General features: G+C 58.4%; 2 protein-coding genes across 4 annotated transcripts in view; one reads left to right on the forward strand and one right to left on the reverse strand.

Annotated features, from left to right (window-relative positions):
- Positions 1 to 5,340, forward strand: CMTM5 (CKLF like MARVEL transmembrane domain containing 5). 3 transcript variants are annotated; one of them, XM_045802716.2, is made up of 7 exons: positions 168 to 513; positions 1,397 to 1,549; positions 1,976 to 2,068; positions 2,275 to 2,359; positions 2,460 to 3,004; positions 3,319 to 3,493; positions 4,949 to 5,340. In XM_045802716.2, exons 1-5 carry the CDS (start codon positions 388 to 390, stop codon positions 2,471 to 2,473), a joined length of 471 nt encoding a protein of 156 aa, XP_045658672.1. In that variant the 5' UTR covers positions 168 to 387; the 3' UTR covers positions 2,474 to 3,004; positions 3,319 to 3,493; positions 4,949 to 5,340. The 3 variants fall into 3 exon arrangements, with proteins under 3 accessions (XP_045658671.1, XP_087715136.1, XP_045658672.1); XM_045802715.2 differs by having other exon boundaries at positions 1 to 513; positions 3,319 to 5,340; XM_087859010.1 differs by having other exon boundaries at positions 107 to 513; positions 2,031 to 2,068; positions 3,319 to 5,340.
- Positions 5,138 to 17,217, reverse strand: part of MYH6 (myosin heavy chain 6) — a 24,409-nt gene continuing 12,329 nt past the window's right edge. Inside the window, exons 20-36 of the mRNA XM_045802717.2 lie at positions 16,872 to 17,114; positions 16,546 to 16,722; positions 16,114 to 16,259; positions 15,770 to 15,860; positions 13,382 to 13,771; positions 12,944 to 13,070; positions 12,730 to 12,848; positions 12,149 to 12,345; positions 11,448 to 11,631; positions 11,115 to 11,280; positions 10,887 to 11,011; positions 9,712 to 10,020; positions 9,281 to 9,484; positions 8,016 to 8,141; positions 7,561 to 7,836; positions 6,157 to 6,252; positions 5,138 to 5,491 (exon numbers count right to left, since the gene is read on the reverse strand). Coding sequence (XP_045658673.1) covers positions 5,138 to 5,491; positions 6,157 to 6,252; positions 7,561 to 7,836; positions 8,016 to 8,141; positions 9,281 to 9,484; positions 9,712 to 10,020; positions 10,887 to 11,011; positions 11,115 to 11,280; positions 11,448 to 11,631; positions 12,149 to 12,345; positions 12,730 to 12,848; positions 12,944 to 13,070; positions 13,382 to 13,771; positions 15,770 to 15,860; positions 16,114 to 16,259; positions 16,546 to 16,722; positions 16,872 to 17,114 — 3,330 coding nt within the window. The remainder of the gene's footprint in view (positions 5,492 to 6,156; positions 6,253 to 7,560; positions 7,837 to 8,015; positions 8,142 to 9,280; positions 9,485 to 9,711; positions 10,021 to 10,886; positions 11,012 to 11,114; positions 11,281 to 11,447; positions 11,632 to 12,148; positions 12,346 to 12,729; positions 12,849 to 12,943; positions 13,071 to 13,381; positions 13,772 to 15,769; positions 15,861 to 16,113; positions 16,260 to 16,545; positions 16,723 to 16,871; positions 17,115 to 17,217) is intronic.

Here is a 17,217-nt window from a genome sequence, read left to right on the forward strand (position 1 = left end):
AACTCCTTTCTCGGCTCACCTCCCAGCTCCTCCCAGTTTCTGTGTGGACCACCTCCTTTCCCCCCTCCTCCCTGTTCCCCTTCTCCTGGCAGGGTTGGGCTTCAGCAAGGCGAGGGCTGACCACTCCTCCCCGCCCTGCCCCTCCCCTCCCCATGTGCTTCCCGGGGGGCCAGTGCAGGCACCAGCAGGGCACTCTGGGCAGCTGGGAGGAGGCCCATCTGGGCAAGCCTCCCCGGCGGCCCCTAGCCGGCCTGCCTGCTTCTCTTGCAGGTTTCTCAAAGTGCCTCCCTGCTCCTGTTTGCTTCCCCATCTCTCCAGGTTTCCGTCTTCCCAGTTCCCTTCTCGGGCTGGTGGCAGCGGGGGCTGTGTCTGGTGGGCCCCACGGAGATGCTCAGTGTTCGGGATCGCCGGGACGGGCCCCCCGCAGAGGGGGCAGCCGCGGGGCTCCAGGGCTTCGCTGTGGACAAGACCTTCCTCTCCTCCGTCAAAGGCATCCTGCTGGAAACCGAGCTGGTAACAGCCACCTCCCCGACCTGGCGCCTCCATCTCTCCCAGTTTGATCCCACACCCCCTTCTCTCTGCCCAGTGCCCCCACTGGGCTCACCCCTCGGCGGCCCCCTTTCCTGGGCTCTCTGGACACCCCCCTGCCCCCAGCTGCCCTGCCCTCACCTCCCCGCCTGCCCTCTGGCTGCCTCTCTATCTGAAGGCCCTTCCAGCAGCTTCAGTGACAGCAGGAAGAACTAAAGTTAGGACATCAAGGGCATACTTCCTGCAGCCCCCCTTTATCTGTGTCTGCTCCCATGAGCATCTGTTCTGGGGACAGGATCTTCCGCTGTCACTTAGCAAGACCGTAGTGTCAGCCTGAGTCGGCTGCATATATGTCACCGACATCGGCAGAGCTGCAGGGACCCTTAGAGTCCAGCCTGGAGCACGTGCCTTCTACCCTCGTCTCCTGGTGTGGAACCGAAGGCTTGTTTCGGTCCTTGTTTAAAGGAGTCTCAGACATCCAGGCGTGGGCAAAGTACTGTGGGATAGGGCCTCCCTGCCGGGGTGCAGGGCTGCTGTGGCCGTGACAACAGGGGCTGGTGCTCACCCTGTACCCTGGGCTTCAGCAGGGCCCCTCTTCTGTGGGTTCCATAGAATGGCGCCCCCTGGAGGGGTGCCGCTCAGTCGAACTGCTGGGGTTGCTGGGATCCCCGGGCAGGGGGAGCCGCGAAGCTGGAGACTGCCCTGGCTGGGCGAACGCCCTGGAGTGTGGCTCCCCTACCAGGGATGGGGAGACCTGCAAGGATGGGTGGTGGGGGCCAGCCCGGGGAGCTCCCGAGGAAGGGAAGGGAAAGAATCTGGCCGGGCCTGGGTCCCCTTCCTGGTAAGCTTCACACACTCGGTCCTGCAGGCCCTGACCTTCGTCATCTTCATCTGCTTCACGGCCTCCATCTCGGCCTACATGGCCGCCGCGCTGCTGGAGTTCTTCATCACGCTCGCCTTCCTCTTCCTCTACGCCACCCAGTACCACCTGCGCTTGGATCGGCTGAACTGGCCCTGTCTGGTGAGGGACCCCGCCCCCGCCCCCGTTCTGGTCCCTTTCTTCTCCGAAGGCAGATTGTCCTTTTCCCTCCCAGCCTCTCTCCTGTCCCTGGTCAGTACAGGGCACTGCCAGCGGGGGTGCAGGCCCCCTAGAGCGGCTCTCCCACTCACCGAAGGCCCCGCCCCTGCCCTGGCCCTCCCGGGCCGCATGCCCCAGCCCTGCTGCACCCGGGCTCCCGGCTCCTGGTCGGGGCCGCTCTGCATTCACCCGCGTCCCTTCCCTGGCTCGCTCGCTCACTCTCAAGTGCTTTATATCGTGTCCAGGGGTATCTCCGTGTAGGGATTCATGGTGCCTGAGGGTCAAGCCTCTGACCAGCCTGGAAAACCTCAGGGTGATGTTCTCTTGGCCTCTGACTTCCCTTTGACCCCGCACCCCCCGGCCCCCCAGGACTTCCTGCGCTGTGTCAGTGCCATCATCATCTTCCTGGTGGTCTCCTTTGCAGCTGTGACCTCCCGGGATGGAGCTGCCATTGCTGCTTTTGTGAGTCCAGCCCCACAGAGCTCCCCAGGCCCTAAGGACCTCTGGCTGGTGTTTGCACACTCTCGGTGCCTCCCCACCACCCCAAGCCGGCGCCCCGGGCTCTGGCTCACGCCCCGTGCCCCGTACCGCGCACCTCCCTCTCCGTAGCACGTGATGGCCGGCGCCTTCGCTGTGTCATCCCCGCTCCTACACGCCTGCTCCCACAGGTGTTTGGCATCATCCTGGTTTCCGTCTTTGCCTACGATGCCTTCAAGATCTACCGGACTGAGATGGCTCCCGGGACCACCCAGGGTGAGTGTCTGTGCTCTGGGGAGAGGACATGCCCCCTCCACCCTTTGCCCTGGCTACCGGATGCTGACATGCCCTTCCCTGCCCGGCTCCATATTCACAGAGGACCAGCAGTGACCCCGAGCTACCTGGCTCCTAGGCCCAGCCAGACAAAAGGAACAGTGCAGCCCAGACACATGTCCTTTGGATTCACTAGCCCACAGCCCGCTGCCCCCAGCCAGGCCTTCAGAGATGCAGTCTGGCCTGAGAAGTCACCAGGGACTTGTCTGTGGGGCTCAGTGCTCTGAGATCTGGCTCCCGATGAAGCCCTACCAGGAAGGGGCTGTTGTGGGGGGGGGGGGGGAAGAAAGAAGCTGGTCATTCCCAAATTAAAAGATTCGAATCCTACTGGTGAGTCTTTTTCTTCTGCAGGAATTAGGCAGACCAGGAAAGCCAGGGAGTATTCACAAAAATGCTGCCTGGAGCAGGTCATGGTCCCTCGTCTGCAACCAGGTCTGAGCCGCGAGGAAGGGGGGCTGGACTGAAGGTGCTGAAGGCTTCCTTCAACACCAAACTTCCTCTCCACGATCTCTGTGTGCCAGGCCACTTTGTGGTGGGCCTGGTGTGCTCCTGGAGTCCTGTGTCTGAGAAGGCACAAGCCTTCCCCGTGTAAGTGCCCACCTGCCACACTCGCACACGCAGATTTTGTTAGTGTCTGGAGCCAGGTGCTTGCCTGGGGCGTGTGTAGAGCTCCCCCTTGTGGTGAGGGGGGGACTTGGCCCGTAGGCCCCAGGAGAGAGGTCAGCCTGTGGTACGAGGTGAGGGCAGAACTTCCCAATATGTTGGCTCTGGAAGAGCTCCTAGATATCAGCTCGTCCAATGCACTCATTTCACAAAGAAAAAACAAGCCCAGTTACAGAAAGTGACCTCTTCACTTGTGACAGAGCTGGGACTAGAACCTAGCTTGCCTAACATCTTTACAGGTGATTGGGATACGGTACTGAGCTCCCGGTAACTCAAAGAAATGGCCCAGCCTCATCTCCAGCTCCCTCCACCAGTGGGTCCGGTCTCCTAGCTTGCCAGTGCCTCAGCGAACATTTCCTGAGCATCTCCTGTGTGTGGACCCTGTGCTGGGCTGCAGGGATTCAGAGGTGACAGGTGGGCCTGTCCTTGGGCACTCACAGCCTGGGAAGGAGACAGCCTAGTGAAGGGCAGTCATGACTGCCCACAGCGAATGCTGTGGGAGGGTTTGGCTGGGGTTGTTTGGAGAGCAGATACGGCCACAGCCCAGGAATCAGCCTTGCCTGACCCATGATGGTCCAGGGCAGCCGGGATGACCCTGCCCACCCACATGGCCTAACTCAGTGGCTCATACAAGCTGGCTTGCTAGCCCTCTAACGCTGGTTTGCTCCTGCTCTGAAATACCTTCCTCTCTTTCTGGAAGCACTCCTTCCAGAGGCAGGCCCCAGCCCCCAAGCCCTGCCTGACCCTGGAACTCCAGTAGAGTGGCTCTGCTCCCCTTGGTGATAATCATGGGTCTGTCTCGGCCTGACTTCTCCAACTTTCCTGTCCTCATGTCCTGGCTCCTCACCAGGACTGGCAGCCTCTCCAGGGCTAGAACCAGCTGGATTTTGTGTCTCTCTGGGTTTCTGCTCCCATTCTCAGGGCTCTATGCATAGTCCATTCTCAGCACTGACTGGCCACCCTTGGGGGAGGTGGGGTCAAGGCTTTAGGGGAGGCATAGCCGGGGCTCAGCCAGGGCAGTTTGGGAGATGGGGCGCCAGGTGAAGGGATGAGAAGGAGTGGTTAGGAGAACCTGGCTACGAAGCCCAGCAGGCGGCAGGGATCTGCTTGGAGCAGAATGAGGCCAGGACCAGCCCTGTCCCCTGGGCAGCTGTATGACCTGGGCTAGACTGTCCCTGGTGGGAGCTCAGAGAGAGTGGAAGTATGATCTAAGGTGTGTACCGGCCCATACACCTGTGCCCACCTGCGCCCGTGTGAGAGGCCAGAAAGAAACGAGCAGTGCTCAGCTTTGGTCCACACTGCCTGTTGATTCGGGCTCAGTGTCGGCCGGCCCCACGGTCTCAGGATCCCCTCTCGGTGAGGTGCTGACCACAGAGGCTGAGGTCAGACCTGGGCCACCACCGACCGGGCTGGGGCTCCCTGTGAGTTACTCGTAAGGGGCTGGCCAGAATGGGACCTGTGCCAACCCCTTTATAAACCTCCACCCCCAGCGAGCCTTGAGCCTCTCCTGGTATCAGAGGGAAATTCAGCTGGGAGGGAACGGAACACCTTTAACTAACCCTGCGGCCCAGAGCCGGGGTGGGAGGAGGGGGGCTTCAGCTTTGACACTAAAATTCTGTGTCTCGGCACAGGGAATTGGCTCACCCTTCTGGTACCTTTGTTTTCTCTCCTTCTGACCAGGGCTCAGGGAGGACACCTCACCTCTCTGGGCCTCGGCTGCATCCTCTGTGGATGTGGGATGCCCTGGCTCCCACGGCTCTAACACAGGGGCAGGGCCTCCCTCCTCCCGGGAGCTTTAGGACAGCCCCTGGCTGGCGGCGGCGGGAAGGACAGGGCGCAGGCAGAGTCTGGCGTTCATGTTTATTGCAGGTTGGCAAGAGTGAGGTTCCTGAGGCGTGTCACTCCTCCTCATGCAGTTTTTGCTGAGAAAGGAATAAAAGGTGTGAGGTGGCAGCTGGCAAGAGGGAGGAAGGGTGTGGGGAGGAATCTCTAGGGCTTTCAGGGGCCTAAAGGGGAGGCCTTTAGAGGGAGAGGTTCTGGCCTCAGGGATCTTGGGTCTCACAGGGCTCCTTGTAGTTTAGGGAGTGGGACTGGGCTTTCTTCAAGGGCTCCAGTCCGTATGCGCTGCTCAACCAGGAAGGGGATTCTCAGGTAGGGGTGCTGTGGGACCCCCAGGTCTGTCACAATATAGGGTAAGGAGGGCCCATTCTGAGGGGCACTGATGCTGGTGGACGTGCTGACATGGGGCGACCAGTGAGGCCCAGCGGAGGGACCCACCTTGGCGCCGATGTCCCGGCTCTTGGCCCGCAGCTTGTTGACCTGGGACTCGGCGATGTCCGCCCGCTCCTCGGCCTCATCCAGCTCGTGCTGCACCTTCCGGAACTTGGACAGGTTGGTGTTGGCCTGTTCCTCCTGTGGGGGTTCAGGGATGGGAGGATGAGGTGAGAGGCAGGAGGGGGGGGGCGGCGTGGAAATTCCCAGCCTCCCAGTCGGAGGGATTCCCTGTCCCTGAGCCAGGAGCTCAGTGCTCTCGCCCCTCAACTATGTTCCTGCGACGGCCTTGCCAAGGGTATCCTGCTCCTGGCTGGCACCCTCCTCAGCTCGCCCAGCACTCAGAATCCTGCCTGGCCACCCACTGCCTGAGATGATTTATGTGCTGTCTGGTCCTCTCCCATTCAGAATCCAGCCTCACAGCCCCTGCCCAGCGCTGATGCTGACAGATACTCCCGGCTCTGGGGTTTCTGCACATGTGTGCTCATCGACACCTTACTTTCACACATTTCTGCCCACCCAGTCCTGCGCCCTACGGTCAGGTCCACGATTCCACAGCCACCTTCTAGCCTTCGGCGCTGTGTGGCTCGGGGGCCCTGCTTAGCGGCTCCACTGCCTTCTCTCCGGTCTGCTGGTGTAGGGGTCCTAAGCAGTTTGTAGGCATCGCTTTTGCTCGCTCAGAGCGCCTGACCCAGCTCTGAGCACGCGGGACACGTGAAACGGCTAGTCCCTGTGCCGGGGCCGACGCCCGTTGGTTCCCACACCTGGGAGGTATGTTGACAGAGTGGAGAAGACCATGAACTCACCGCCTCCTCGGCCTGGCGCTTGTAGGCCTTGACCTTCAGCTGCAGCTTGTCCACCAGGTCCTGCAGCCGCAGCAGGTTCTTTCTGTCCTCCTCCGTCTGGGGGCGGGGGGGGGGGGCAAGGGCAATCATTGTCCCCTCCCTCCCCTTGGTCACTCTTCTCCCCAGGCCTTAGCCGCCCCTCCCTCCGTTGGGCCCGGTCAAGGAGGGGCGTGGTTGGGGCGCCTGGGTGGCACAGCGGTTAAGCGTCTGCCTTCGGCTCAGGGCGTGATCCCGGCGTTACGGGATGGAGCCCCACATCAGGCTCTTCCGCTATGAGCCTGCTTCTTTCTCTCCCGCTCCCCCTGCTTGTGTTCCCTCTCTCGCTGGCTGTCTCTCTCTCTGTCCAATAAATAAATAAATAAAACCTTAAAAAAAAAAAAAAAGGAGGGGCGTGGTGGATTCCACCTCTGCCTCCACTTCTGGTCAAAGGTCCTCAGTCCGGATCTAAAAAGCAAAGAGGGCTGTGGCCCTAGAGCTGGAAGTGGGGCAAGGGGCCCAGAACCAAATGGAATTCCTTCATCTGGAAGACCACAAACGCTCTCGGCCAGTGGTGTTAGAGTGAGTTGAGAGGACCAACGAGGAACACAGGATGAAGGGGGAACTGTCATAGACCATTCTAACCTATCCTATATATATCGTACTGGGCAGATTTGGGCACCAGGATCATTGGCTCTAATGTCACCTGATCATGTCTATGTCATCGTCATTGTATGTGCTAGGGTGCCACCCCCACTTAGGAACACGATACACCTGCTGTTCTCCAGCTGTATCTCTTTCTCGTGCCTCATATCCAGCTGTCAAATGGACCAATACCCCGTTTCTCTGTCCTTCCTTCCCAGGCGCACTGTGAAAATAACAGGTCAAGGCCAAAAGCTCTGAGCTACAAAGGTGCAGGTCTTAGAACATTTTGGGATCATCCTTATCTAAGGCCATCTATCTGTCGTCCCACAAGTTCCATAGAAGGTCTGAGTCTTTTCCCATCTCTGACTTTTATCCAGAAAGTTCCATACTATGTCCTTCCCTCTTGGGCCGGTAGAAGGATTCTGCGGACTGTCCTAAAGCCTTCATGGCACTTTGGGTTCTTAAAAAAAAACCCGAGGAAATGCTGGTTAAAAGAGCTTTCAGGAAGTAGAGGCAGGTTCTCCACTCGCTAGAAAAAATCATGGACTCAAGCCAAACGGACTCAAGGGAATGTGAAAGAAAATTAATCTAAAGACAGCTTCTCAAGAAGTCGGTGCCAGGGGGTTGACTGGCATTCCCGGACAGTGGCTGTGCGTGGGGCCCGTGTGGGCCGGGAAGGGGGGCAGGGGAAGCGAGTTCACATCCACTCTTGACTGCCCCCCAGAGCGGCCACCATGCCCGCACCTGGTAGGTCAGCTCCTTGATGCGACGCTCACTCTTCCTCATGCCCTTGACCGACTCCACGTTGCGCTTCTGCTCGGCCTCCAGCTCGTTCTCCAGCTCCCGCACCCGGGCCTCCAGCTTCTGCAGCTGCTTCTTGCCGCCCTTGAGGGCGATCTGCTCGGCCTCATCCAGCCGGTGCTGGAGGTCCTTGATGGTCTGCTCCATGTTCTTCTTCATGCGCTCCAGGTGCGCGCTGGTGTCCTGCTCCTTCTTCAGCTCCTCCGCCATCATGGCAGCCTGGGCACAGAAGACGGTTCTAAAAGAATGGGGCCCAGGGCCCCTTGTCCCTCGAGGGTCACCGTTTTCCTGATCCAGCGTTTGTTTCTGTGCAAGTCAGCTCAGGGCGCGGGGGCCTAGCCGGGACCTAGGGCCCTTGCTCACGTCTGCGGTGGGGGCAGAGGGGAGCGCGCACTCACGTCGGTGATGGCCTTCTTGGCCTTCTCCTCGGCGTTCCTGCACTCCTGCACCGCCTCTTCCACTTCTGTCTGCAGCTGGGACAGGTCTGACTCCATCTTCTTCTTCTGGCTGATGAGGCTGGTGTTCTAGATACAGGTAGAGAAAACCATCCAATATATCCTTTGTTACTAGATTCTCCACGTTTATCCACAGAAAACTAAAAGTAGTCATTTTTAATTTATTTTTCATTATTTAGTTTTAAAGATTTATTTATTTGAGAGAGCGCATGAGTGGCAGCGGCAGAGGGAGAGGGAGAGAGAATCTCAAGCTGACCCCATGCTGCGCGCAGAGCCCGACATGAGGCTCGATCCCACGACCCCAAGATCATGACCTGAGCCACAAACCAAGAGTGGGAGGCTTAATGGACTGTGCCACCTAGGCGCCCCCCAAAACTAGTCATTCTAAAAGAAATGTCTTGCTTTTGTTTATTCCTTGTTTATCTGTTGTATCTTTGTTACTTTACATTCCATGTTTTGTATCTGCTTTTCTTTTTCCTATGAAAACAGATATGTACTAGATGTTACATCTAAAATTACTCAGCTCGGAAGAAAGACTTCAAGCAGCAAAAAGTCTGCAGTTCTACTTCTGACTCTTTAGTAACGTGTCTATTCAGGAGCATGAAAACAGTCCAAGGAAAATGGGAACAACTTTTTTTACCAGGACGATATCCTGGAAATGATTAGAGTTTCAGAAAGAATGTTGTGGAGTAGGGAGGACGGGAGGGGTCAGTGCATGATGTCATTCCCACACGTACTAGATTACAGAAGAGCGCCCCACGGGACCCTGCCGTGCGATGGCCACAAAAAATTCATTGCGGAGAACAGCTGGTGACAGGGCGTATGGGACTGCGGAACAATGGCGTTCCATCGAGAATTTAGTTTGCATGTGGATGCATTTGTGCTCCTTTAAACTCCCCAGATCTCGTCTTGACAGAGCCAGCTGGAGGCTGTCCTCTAGATCAGGGATGCCAAATTCCAGCAAGCATTGCACGACTCCCAGATTGGTGACTTTGCTGGACACCCCCAACCAATCACGGCACCATTAGCTCTGAAATGCAGGCCCCCTGCTCAAGGGACTGCTTCCGGCAGCCAGGACCAGCAGAGCAGGGGTGGCCCAGGAGATGAAGTCGTTGGCCATCCCTCACTCAGGGCCTCCGGTTCAGAGCTGCCGGAGGCCTGCCAGACTGCCCCTCGGCGGCAATCTCCGTGTGGCCCGGGCCGCTCACCTGGGAGTGCAGCAGCTGCACCCGCTCGCTGGTCTCGATCAGCTCCTGCTCCGCCAGCTTCCGGGAGCGCTCGGTCTGCTCCACCACGGCCCGCAGCTCCTCCAGCTCCGCCTGCAGCAGGCTGTTGCGCCGCTCCACGATGGCGATGTTCTCCTTCAGGTCGTCGTTGGCGCGCACCGCGTCGTCCAGCTGGATCTGGGTGTCCTGCAGACCGGGAGGGCGGGCACGCCACAGGGGTTGGCCGGGGCCCATCAGGCGGCCGCGGGGCGAGGCCGGCTGCCGGCCGGGAGCATCAGGAGGGGGTCGGGAAGTCCCTGCAGGAGCCGGGAGGAGCCCGCTGCCCGCGCTACCGCCCAGCGCGGCCGCGTGGACGCCAGCGCGCACTGCGCGTGCGCGTGCGGCGACGTCCCGCCTCGGGAGCGTCCCCGTACCTTCAGCAAGCTCTGCAGACCCTTGACTTGCTTCTGGGCCTCCGCGGCCATGCGGTTGGCGTGGCTGAGCTGGATCTCCATCTCGTTGAGGTCGCCCTCCATCTTCTTCTTCACCCGCAGGGCCTCGTTGCGGCTGCGTGTCTCCGCGTCCAGCGAGGTCTGCAGCGAGTCCACCACCCGCAGGTGGTTGCGCTTGGCCTGCTCCATCTCCTCGTCCTTCTCCGCCAGCTTGCGCTCGATCTCCGCCTTGATCTGGTTGAACTCCAGCTGGGCGCGCAGGATCTTGCCCTCCTCGTGCTCCAGGGAGGCCTGGCAGGGGGTGGGGAGAGAGGGTCTGAGGCCCACTGTCAGGGCACGGGGCGAGGTGGGGAGGGAGGCCAAGTAGACACAGGGTATCAGCCAGGACTACAGCTTGGAAAGGAAGGTCTGCGAGAAGGCGCAGGAGGTGGGACCTGGCTCCCAGGATGCTCCGGGCTTCCTCTGTCAAGGAAAGGACTTGGACCTCCCACCTGCCAGGACGGTCTAGTGCTTACACCGCATAATCCTGACCTTCTAAGTATCATGGAAAAGGGGGAGGTTTTTATAACCACATATGCAAACTTTATTTTTGTTTCCTGGGTCACTTACCCTTCAGTGAAAAAAGAAGCCCCCAAACTCAGGGCTCTCCCTAGGTTCTCTAAAAATGAACAGTAACAATAGCAAATACGAATTATGTGCTTAAGTTTTTGACCTCATTTAATCTTAGTAACAATCATGCATAAAATCTTATGGGTATGTACAATTAATTCCATTAGAAATAAGAAGAGGTTAAGAAACTTGCCCAGTGACAAAGTGGAGGTCCTGAAGCCAAGTTTCATCCTCAGATCTGTGTGAGTCTGAAGCCCACACTCCCACCTACTGTCTGACGGGTTATTACGATGACCGTATTTCAACTTTATAAACATGGTAGGAAACACAACCTTTTGGCCTGTGACCAAACTGTGATGTTTTCCCTGGTGCAGACCTTGGCTTTGGAGGCAGTCATGGGTTAGTGGGTAGACTGAGAAAAAGGAGCTCACAAATTTTGTCTTAGGGTCAGTGTCACCCCCCGGGGTGAAGGAGAGTGGGGAGTCAGAGACAAGAGGGAGTGGGTAGGAGAGGGTACGAGGTAGGGGTGCAGGCAGAGCCAGGCTCACCTCAGCCTCCTCCAGGGCTGACTGCAGTTCCAGTTTCTCCACCTCCAGCTGCTTGCGGACCTTCTCCAGCTCGTGTGCATTCTTCCCTCCTTCTCCCAGCTGCTCGGTCAGGTCGGAGATCTCCTCTGGGGGTCAGAGGGCCAGAAAGCTCAAAGCCTGAGCTCTCCCTGCGCCAGTGTGGCCCTCCCTGCCCCCAGCCCCTCCCTGGCCTCTCAGGCCCCAGCGCACCCTGAAGGTTCTTGTTCTCCCGCTTGAAGGTCTCCAGATGCTCCAGGGACTCCTCATAGGCGTTCTTGAGCTTGAAGAGCTCTGTGCTGAGGGAGCGCGCCTCCTTCTGCGAGGACTCCAGCTCCGACTGCGACTCCTCATACTTCTGCTTCCACTCGGCCAGGATCTGTGGGGACCCGGCTCACTGCGCAGCCCCTAGCCCCAGCCCCCCCCCCCCAGGCCCCTCGGCGGGGCTCAGCCTCCTCCCCGGCCCCCCAGGAGGAGGTCCCTGGCTTCATGGTGATGCTGGCCTCCCTGCTGTGCCCCTGGTGGAGGCCTCCAGCCCAGGCCCACCTTGTCGAAGTTCCTCTGCTTCTTGTCCAGGGCCGCGGCGGCTGCGTTGGAGCGCTCCACGTCCACCATCAGGTCCTCGATCTCGTTCTGCAGCCGGTGCTTGGTCTTCTCTAGCGAAGAGCACTTGGCATTGACGGCCTCCACGGCCTCCTCGGCGTCCTGCAGCCTCTGGGCCAGCTTCTTCCTGCCCAGGGCGGTTAGTGTGTGTGTGACTCTACCTGGGAACAGCGGGAACCCCCTCCTCCCCAGACCAGGTGACCCCATCCACCCCCCCGCACACCTCCTTGGGACCCGGAGCAGCCCTTCAGGCCCACGCCCCAGCCTCGAGGGACCCAAGCCTGCAGGCAGGTGGACCAGAGCGTCCCCCCGTGTGTAGGGGCACGTGGCGGCCTCCAGCCCTCCCCGCACCAGGCTGATCGATGGAAGCTCCTCTGACCAACAAGCTTTTTGCTCGTCTTATACGCGAGCGCCAGGTATAACCCGAGCCAAAAGCTCGTGCGTCACAGGAAGTAAGTCAGGGCCAGCCAGCTTCACTCAGAGGCCAGGATCCAGGCTCCCTTTCAAGCACGTCGATTAACCCCACCCCGACTTCTCCCACCCTCTTCAGGTCTCCTTCCCGTGCCCGCTCGGCCTGCCCCCACCCCAGGTCCTCCTGCTCCTTCCGCCTTTAGAATCAGGGTGGCGGGCCGCCCGGGACTCACTTGGCCTCCTCGAGCTCCTCGGTCCTCTGGATGGCGTCCGTCTCGTACTTGGTCCTCCACTGGGCCACCTCCGAGTTGGCCTTGGACAGGACGCGCTGCAGCTCGGCCTTGGCCTCCGTCTCCTCCTCGTACTGCTCCCGCAGCAGGTCACAGTCATGCCGGGCTGACTGCAGCGCGTGGGCCAGCGCGTTCTTCGCCTGCGGGGGGCGGGCACTGGGAGGAGTGCTTATCTCCAAGGAAGGTGAGAAGGGAATGCCCCCCCCATCATTCTCTAGATCCTTTTCAGATGCATGAACTTCAAACAAGCCCAGCCTTGCTCCTTCGGGGTGAAGGCTGGTGTGGAATCTCAGCATCTCGGAGTAGCTTTCCAGCTTGCCCACCCCACCCCTTGCAAATAAGGAAAGAAGCATTCGATGATGTTCAGGCGTGGCTTAGCTGGAGGATAGAGGAAACTAGACTGGGGGGCCTTTCCACCACAGACAGAGGCTTCTCTCCAGCCTCCGGGCTCCATCCCTGGTGTTGATGTAATTTACCCAGGGCTGCCATCAAGCCTGTCCCACTGTCCCCTAGCTGGGCCTCACCTTGCCTTCCTCCTCCAGCTGCCTCTTGAGGTCCTCCAGCTGCTGGGTGTAGGAGAGCTTGCCTCGGGTCAGCTGGGAGATCAGGGCTTCCTTCTCATCCAGCTGCCGGGACAGCTCACCTGGAGGTGGGAACAAGAGAGAGTCTGGGGGCTGTGGAAGGCGGCAACTGGTGCCTGACCCTAGGGCTGGCGCAGGGCCGGTTAGGGGCACCCACCATTCTCGGTCTGCAGCTTGGCTCGCTGGGTAGCGAGGTCATTGAGGGAGCGTTGGGTCTCTTCCAGCTTTGCGCGGTACTCATTGGCTTGGTCCTCCAGTGTCCGGGACACCTTCTCCAGGTTTGCCTTCAGGCATAAAGGGACAATTGATCATGGAGAAGGGGCTGGGTGGACAAAGGAAGGGAGGGTCAAGGTGGGGAGAGCACAGGGTGTAGGGGGGTGAAACGGATAGGTGTGGAGGGCGCAGTCTGAAGGGGGTGCGTGAAATAAAGGAGGGAAGGTGAGGAGCTGTGGGTGGAGGCAGGGAGGGCGAGGGAGAGAGCAAGACAGAGAGCAAAGGGTGATGCAGGAGTGACAATGGGAAGACAGGGCCGAGAACGTGGAAGGAAGGCCGCTGTGGGGGATAAGGGGGAGAGGAAGGTGAGCAGGCGGCCCACCTTGGCCTTGATGATCTGCTCCATGTTGGAGGTGACATCGTCCAGCTCCAGCTTGAACTCGCTCTTCTCCTTCTCCAGCTTCTGCTTCACGCGCTGCAGGTTGTCGATCTGCTCGCTCAGCTCGGCCACGCTGTCTGCGTGCTTCTTGCGCAGGGCCGCCGCCGTGGCCTCGTGCTGCAGCGTGGCCTCCTCCAGGTCCCGCCTCATCTTCTGGAACTCGGCCTCGCGCTTCTTGTTCATCTCGATCTGCACGGACGTGGCCCCTCCGGCCTCCTCCAGCCTCTCGCTGATCTCCTCCAGCTCCCGGGACAGGTCTGAGCGCAGCTTCTCCACCTTGGCCCTGGCGGTGCGCTCAGCCTCCAGCTCCTCCTCCAGCTCCTCAATGCGAGCCTGGCCGGGGACACGGAGGGCTCAGACCCACTGCCCGGAGCCGCCCATCGGAGCCCCCACCCCAGAGCTCTAGAACATTCATGTCCCTCTAGAGCAATCGGTCTTAACTAGGGAAAGTTTTGTGCCAAAAGGAATAGCTGGTGAGGTCTGTACCCACGTTCGCTTGCCATCTAGTGGGTGGAGCCAGGGGTGCTGCTAGACATTCTGGAATGTATAGGCCATCAACAGCAATTTGGCCGAAGCTGAACCCTCAAGGCGTTTCGACCCAGTCTGAGAATCTGCAGCCCTCAATCCTGACAATCTATGTTCTGATGGGGATTTGGAGATCCTGTGAGATCCTGAATCTCAAAGATTCCGCAGGTTCACTAGGCTCTGCTCTGCTAAATGTAAGGCAGGAAAGCCCACGCTTGTATCTTACAAATATTTGCAACAATATGCCTTAAGACAATCAAAACTTTTGTAATCTTCTAAGTTCAACACAAAGTCCAGGCAACCATATTCTTCGCTTTCTAGGGCTTGCCTTATTTATGTCTGGGCTCTGTTCCACCTTGACTATTCCCTTCCAGGCCAGGGGAGTACTAGCAGGTTGCCCTTATCATCATCATGCCCCTACCTCATTTTTTGGCCTTAGCCTTGGCCTTGACTAAATTGGGAAAATGTCCCATCTGTCATTTTGGTCTGTTCCCTGACCAGCCAGGAGCAAAGGGGAGCATCGATCAGTGGGATCCCTGCACCGGTGCTTGTGGTTGTATTAACGGGATGTGTGTGGGTGGGTCCGGGGAGCAGGAGAGAGAGGCCCACCATGCCTCTGCTCCCAGGATGAAGAAGGCGGGGCTGTGCGGGAGACCTTGGGCAGGAAGAAGGAGGAGCCACAGCCTGTTGCCAAGACCTGGTGAGGATAACAGCACTGTTGTTGAGGATCTAAGAGCCAAAGAGTCTGTCTTGACCCAAACAGGAGAACCTGGAGGATGTCCTCATATTCTCGCTAAAACCCAGAGGAGCACTCTGGGAAATGGGAGGGCAAATTATCACCAAAGGCAGGCCAGCCCCTGAGCGGCTCCCCACATGAGTGGAGCTGTGTCCATGCATCACTTGTAGACCGGAATGCTGGCGGGGCGGGGCGGGGGGTGAGCTGTCTCCAACAGCCACTGTCTGACCAGCAAATCAGAGGCTAAGGCCCTGCCTCCAAGAGCTGATGCCTGTTGTCCTTGGGGCCACTCTGTCCAGACCTGGCCATGCAGCTTCCATAACTATAAGATGGGGGTGGCAGTGCCTGCCTTCCTTGCTTCCAGGGCTCTTCTGACAAACACAGGACGAAAAGCTCATTAAAATTCAGGGGTGCACTAAAAGTAAGGGAGACTGTGGCTATTAATTTATTCTCCGCCTGGAGAGGGATGAGAAGGCCATGGAGAAAACAAAAGAACACCTTTTTGTTAGTGGCTGGCTGACTGCTAGCTGACAAAGAGGTTTTAGAAGCATTATCTCCCTGGTCCTCTGTAAGGCAAGTGTTATTATCTCATTTCACGGATGAGAAGAGAATTGGAGGCTCGGCAACAGGAAGCGACTTGCTCAGGGTTGTAGGAGTTGACTGCCTATCATGGGATCAGTACCTGGGAAGAGTATGATCAGAGCACCCCATAGGGAGGGGCTCTGTGAAGGCCCTTCGCACCCCCACGCAGAGGGGAGAAGTACCAGAGGAAGGGTGAGACGAGAATCGAGCCCTGTCATTTGCACTGGAGCAAAATACCCACGAGGCAGGGCGCAGGTCAGCAAGACAGCCCTTTTAGTAGGCTTGTTTGCCTCCCCCAAAAAGCCTGCTAAAATAAGACATCGTTGCTTTAATGGGTGAAGGCCAGTGTTCCCCAGTGCCGGGTGAGGGCTGGTGGGGTCTCCAAGGCTGCCTGGAGTTCTAGATACCGTCTAGAACTCTAAGCAGCGCCTGCATCCTCAGCTCCTCACCACTGAGCTCCCCATTGGCTGCACCGCAAAGAACTTCACCTGATTCTCCTTCAGTTTCTTCTGCAGCTGAAGGGCCAGTGCCTGTTCGTCCTCAATCTTACTGTTCTGCTGATTAATGTCAAACTCTTTCCTGGAGGAGAAGTGGGGGGGGGGGTGAGTGACAGGTGGTCTTCCTTCCTCTGTACCCATTCTCTTCTCTTGCCATGGCATGCCAGGACCAGTCCCCTCCCCCCTGCCCAGAGGGTGAATGCAGGAGGGTCGTTTGACCTCCTCATTCACACTGTGCCCAGGACGGTCATGGCCAGTGGGGGTGCAGCACCCTGTGCTCTAACCCTCAGGCCAGACATCTCCACTAGCCCTCCCTGGCCAACCCAGGCTCCTACTTCTTGATCTTTTCTTCCAGCTGCAGCTTGTCATTCTCCAGGTCCATGATGCTCTCCTGGGTCAGCTTCAAGTCGCCCTCCAGCTTCCGCTTTGCTCGCTCGAGGTCCATGCGCACCTTCTTCTCCTGCTCCAGGGATCCCTCCAGCTGGTGGGAAGAAGATAATAAACAAGGTGTAGAAAACCTGAGATCCACAGTGTAGGCTCTTCTGCTTCCTTCTAAACTCAAAGCCCAGTGAGATTGGAGGGCAAACCATCAGAGAAATCCCTGCAAGTACAAAAAATTCTGAACCCCAGCCTAGTGAGGAACTGCAGAGAGCCCAGAGGCCCCAGGGGTCATAGAAGTTGGTTTAGGTATCAGGAACCCCTTGGCCATTGATGTTGCCTGCAAAATCCTGACCTGAGAGAGACAGAGCATGGCTCTTACTACTCACATCGTCCACCTGCTGCTCCAGCTTGACCTTAGACTTGGTCAGTGTGTTGACCTTGTCCTCCTCAGCCTGAAGGTCATCTAGGGCCTGCTGGTGGGCCTCTTGCAGAGCCTTCTTCTCCTTGGTCAGCTTGGCGATGATCTCATCTAGCCCAGCCATCTCCTCTGTCAGGTTCTTCACCTGTCGACCAAGAACCCCATCTCCTTTAGGGTCAGAGGTCATTGGCCTGGAGACATCTATGGGGATGTCCAGTGCCAAGGACCAGGACCACACCGTGGTCTAGGAATCCTGAGAAGACCTGGGCTGGGGCCAGAAGGAGCTGCCCTCACCTTGTTCTCTGTTGCATGCTTCTCCTTCTCCACCTTGGCCAGCGTCAGCTCCAGGTCATCGATGTCCTTCTTGAGCTCAGAGCACTCGTCCTCCAGCTTGCGCTTCTTGGCAGTGAGCTCCGCATTCGTCTCCTCCTCGTCCTCCAGCCTCTCGTTCATCTCCTTCACCTTGGCCTCCAGCTGGATCTTGTTCTTGATCAGCTGGTCGCAGCGCTCCTCTGCGTCATTGAGGTTGTCTTGTTCCTGGGAGAAGAGGACAGAGAGGAGAGTTGGTGATTAAAGTGAGAAGAGATCCAGCATCTTAGTTCCTGGGGACGAGATGGGCTATAATCCAGGGGAGGAATGA

Source organism: Ursus americanus, chromosome 35 (genome assembly GCF_024610735.1).
Source record: "Ursus americanus isolate L20-20 chromosome 35, mUrsAme1.1.p, whole genome shotgun sequence".
In the NCBI taxonomy this organism is placed as follows: domain Eukaryota; kingdom Metazoa; phylum Chordata; class Mammalia; order Carnivora; family Ursidae; genus Ursus; species Ursus americanus.

Bases quoted from the DNA above. Each gene is read 5' to 3' on its own strand.
- CMTM5 (XM_087859010.1), top strand. From the start codon at position 153: ATGTGCTTCCCGGGGGGCCAGTGCAGGCACCAGCAGGGCACTCTGGGC. The intron at 514-1,396 runs GTAACAGCCACC...TCGGTCCTGCAG, and splicing joins TCCTGCTGGAAACCGAGCTG to GCCCTGACCTTCGTCATCTT. The intron at 1,550-2,030 runs GTGAGGGACCCC...TCTCCTTTGCAG, and splicing joins GGCTGAACTGGCCCTGTCTG to CTGTGACCTCCCGGGATGGA.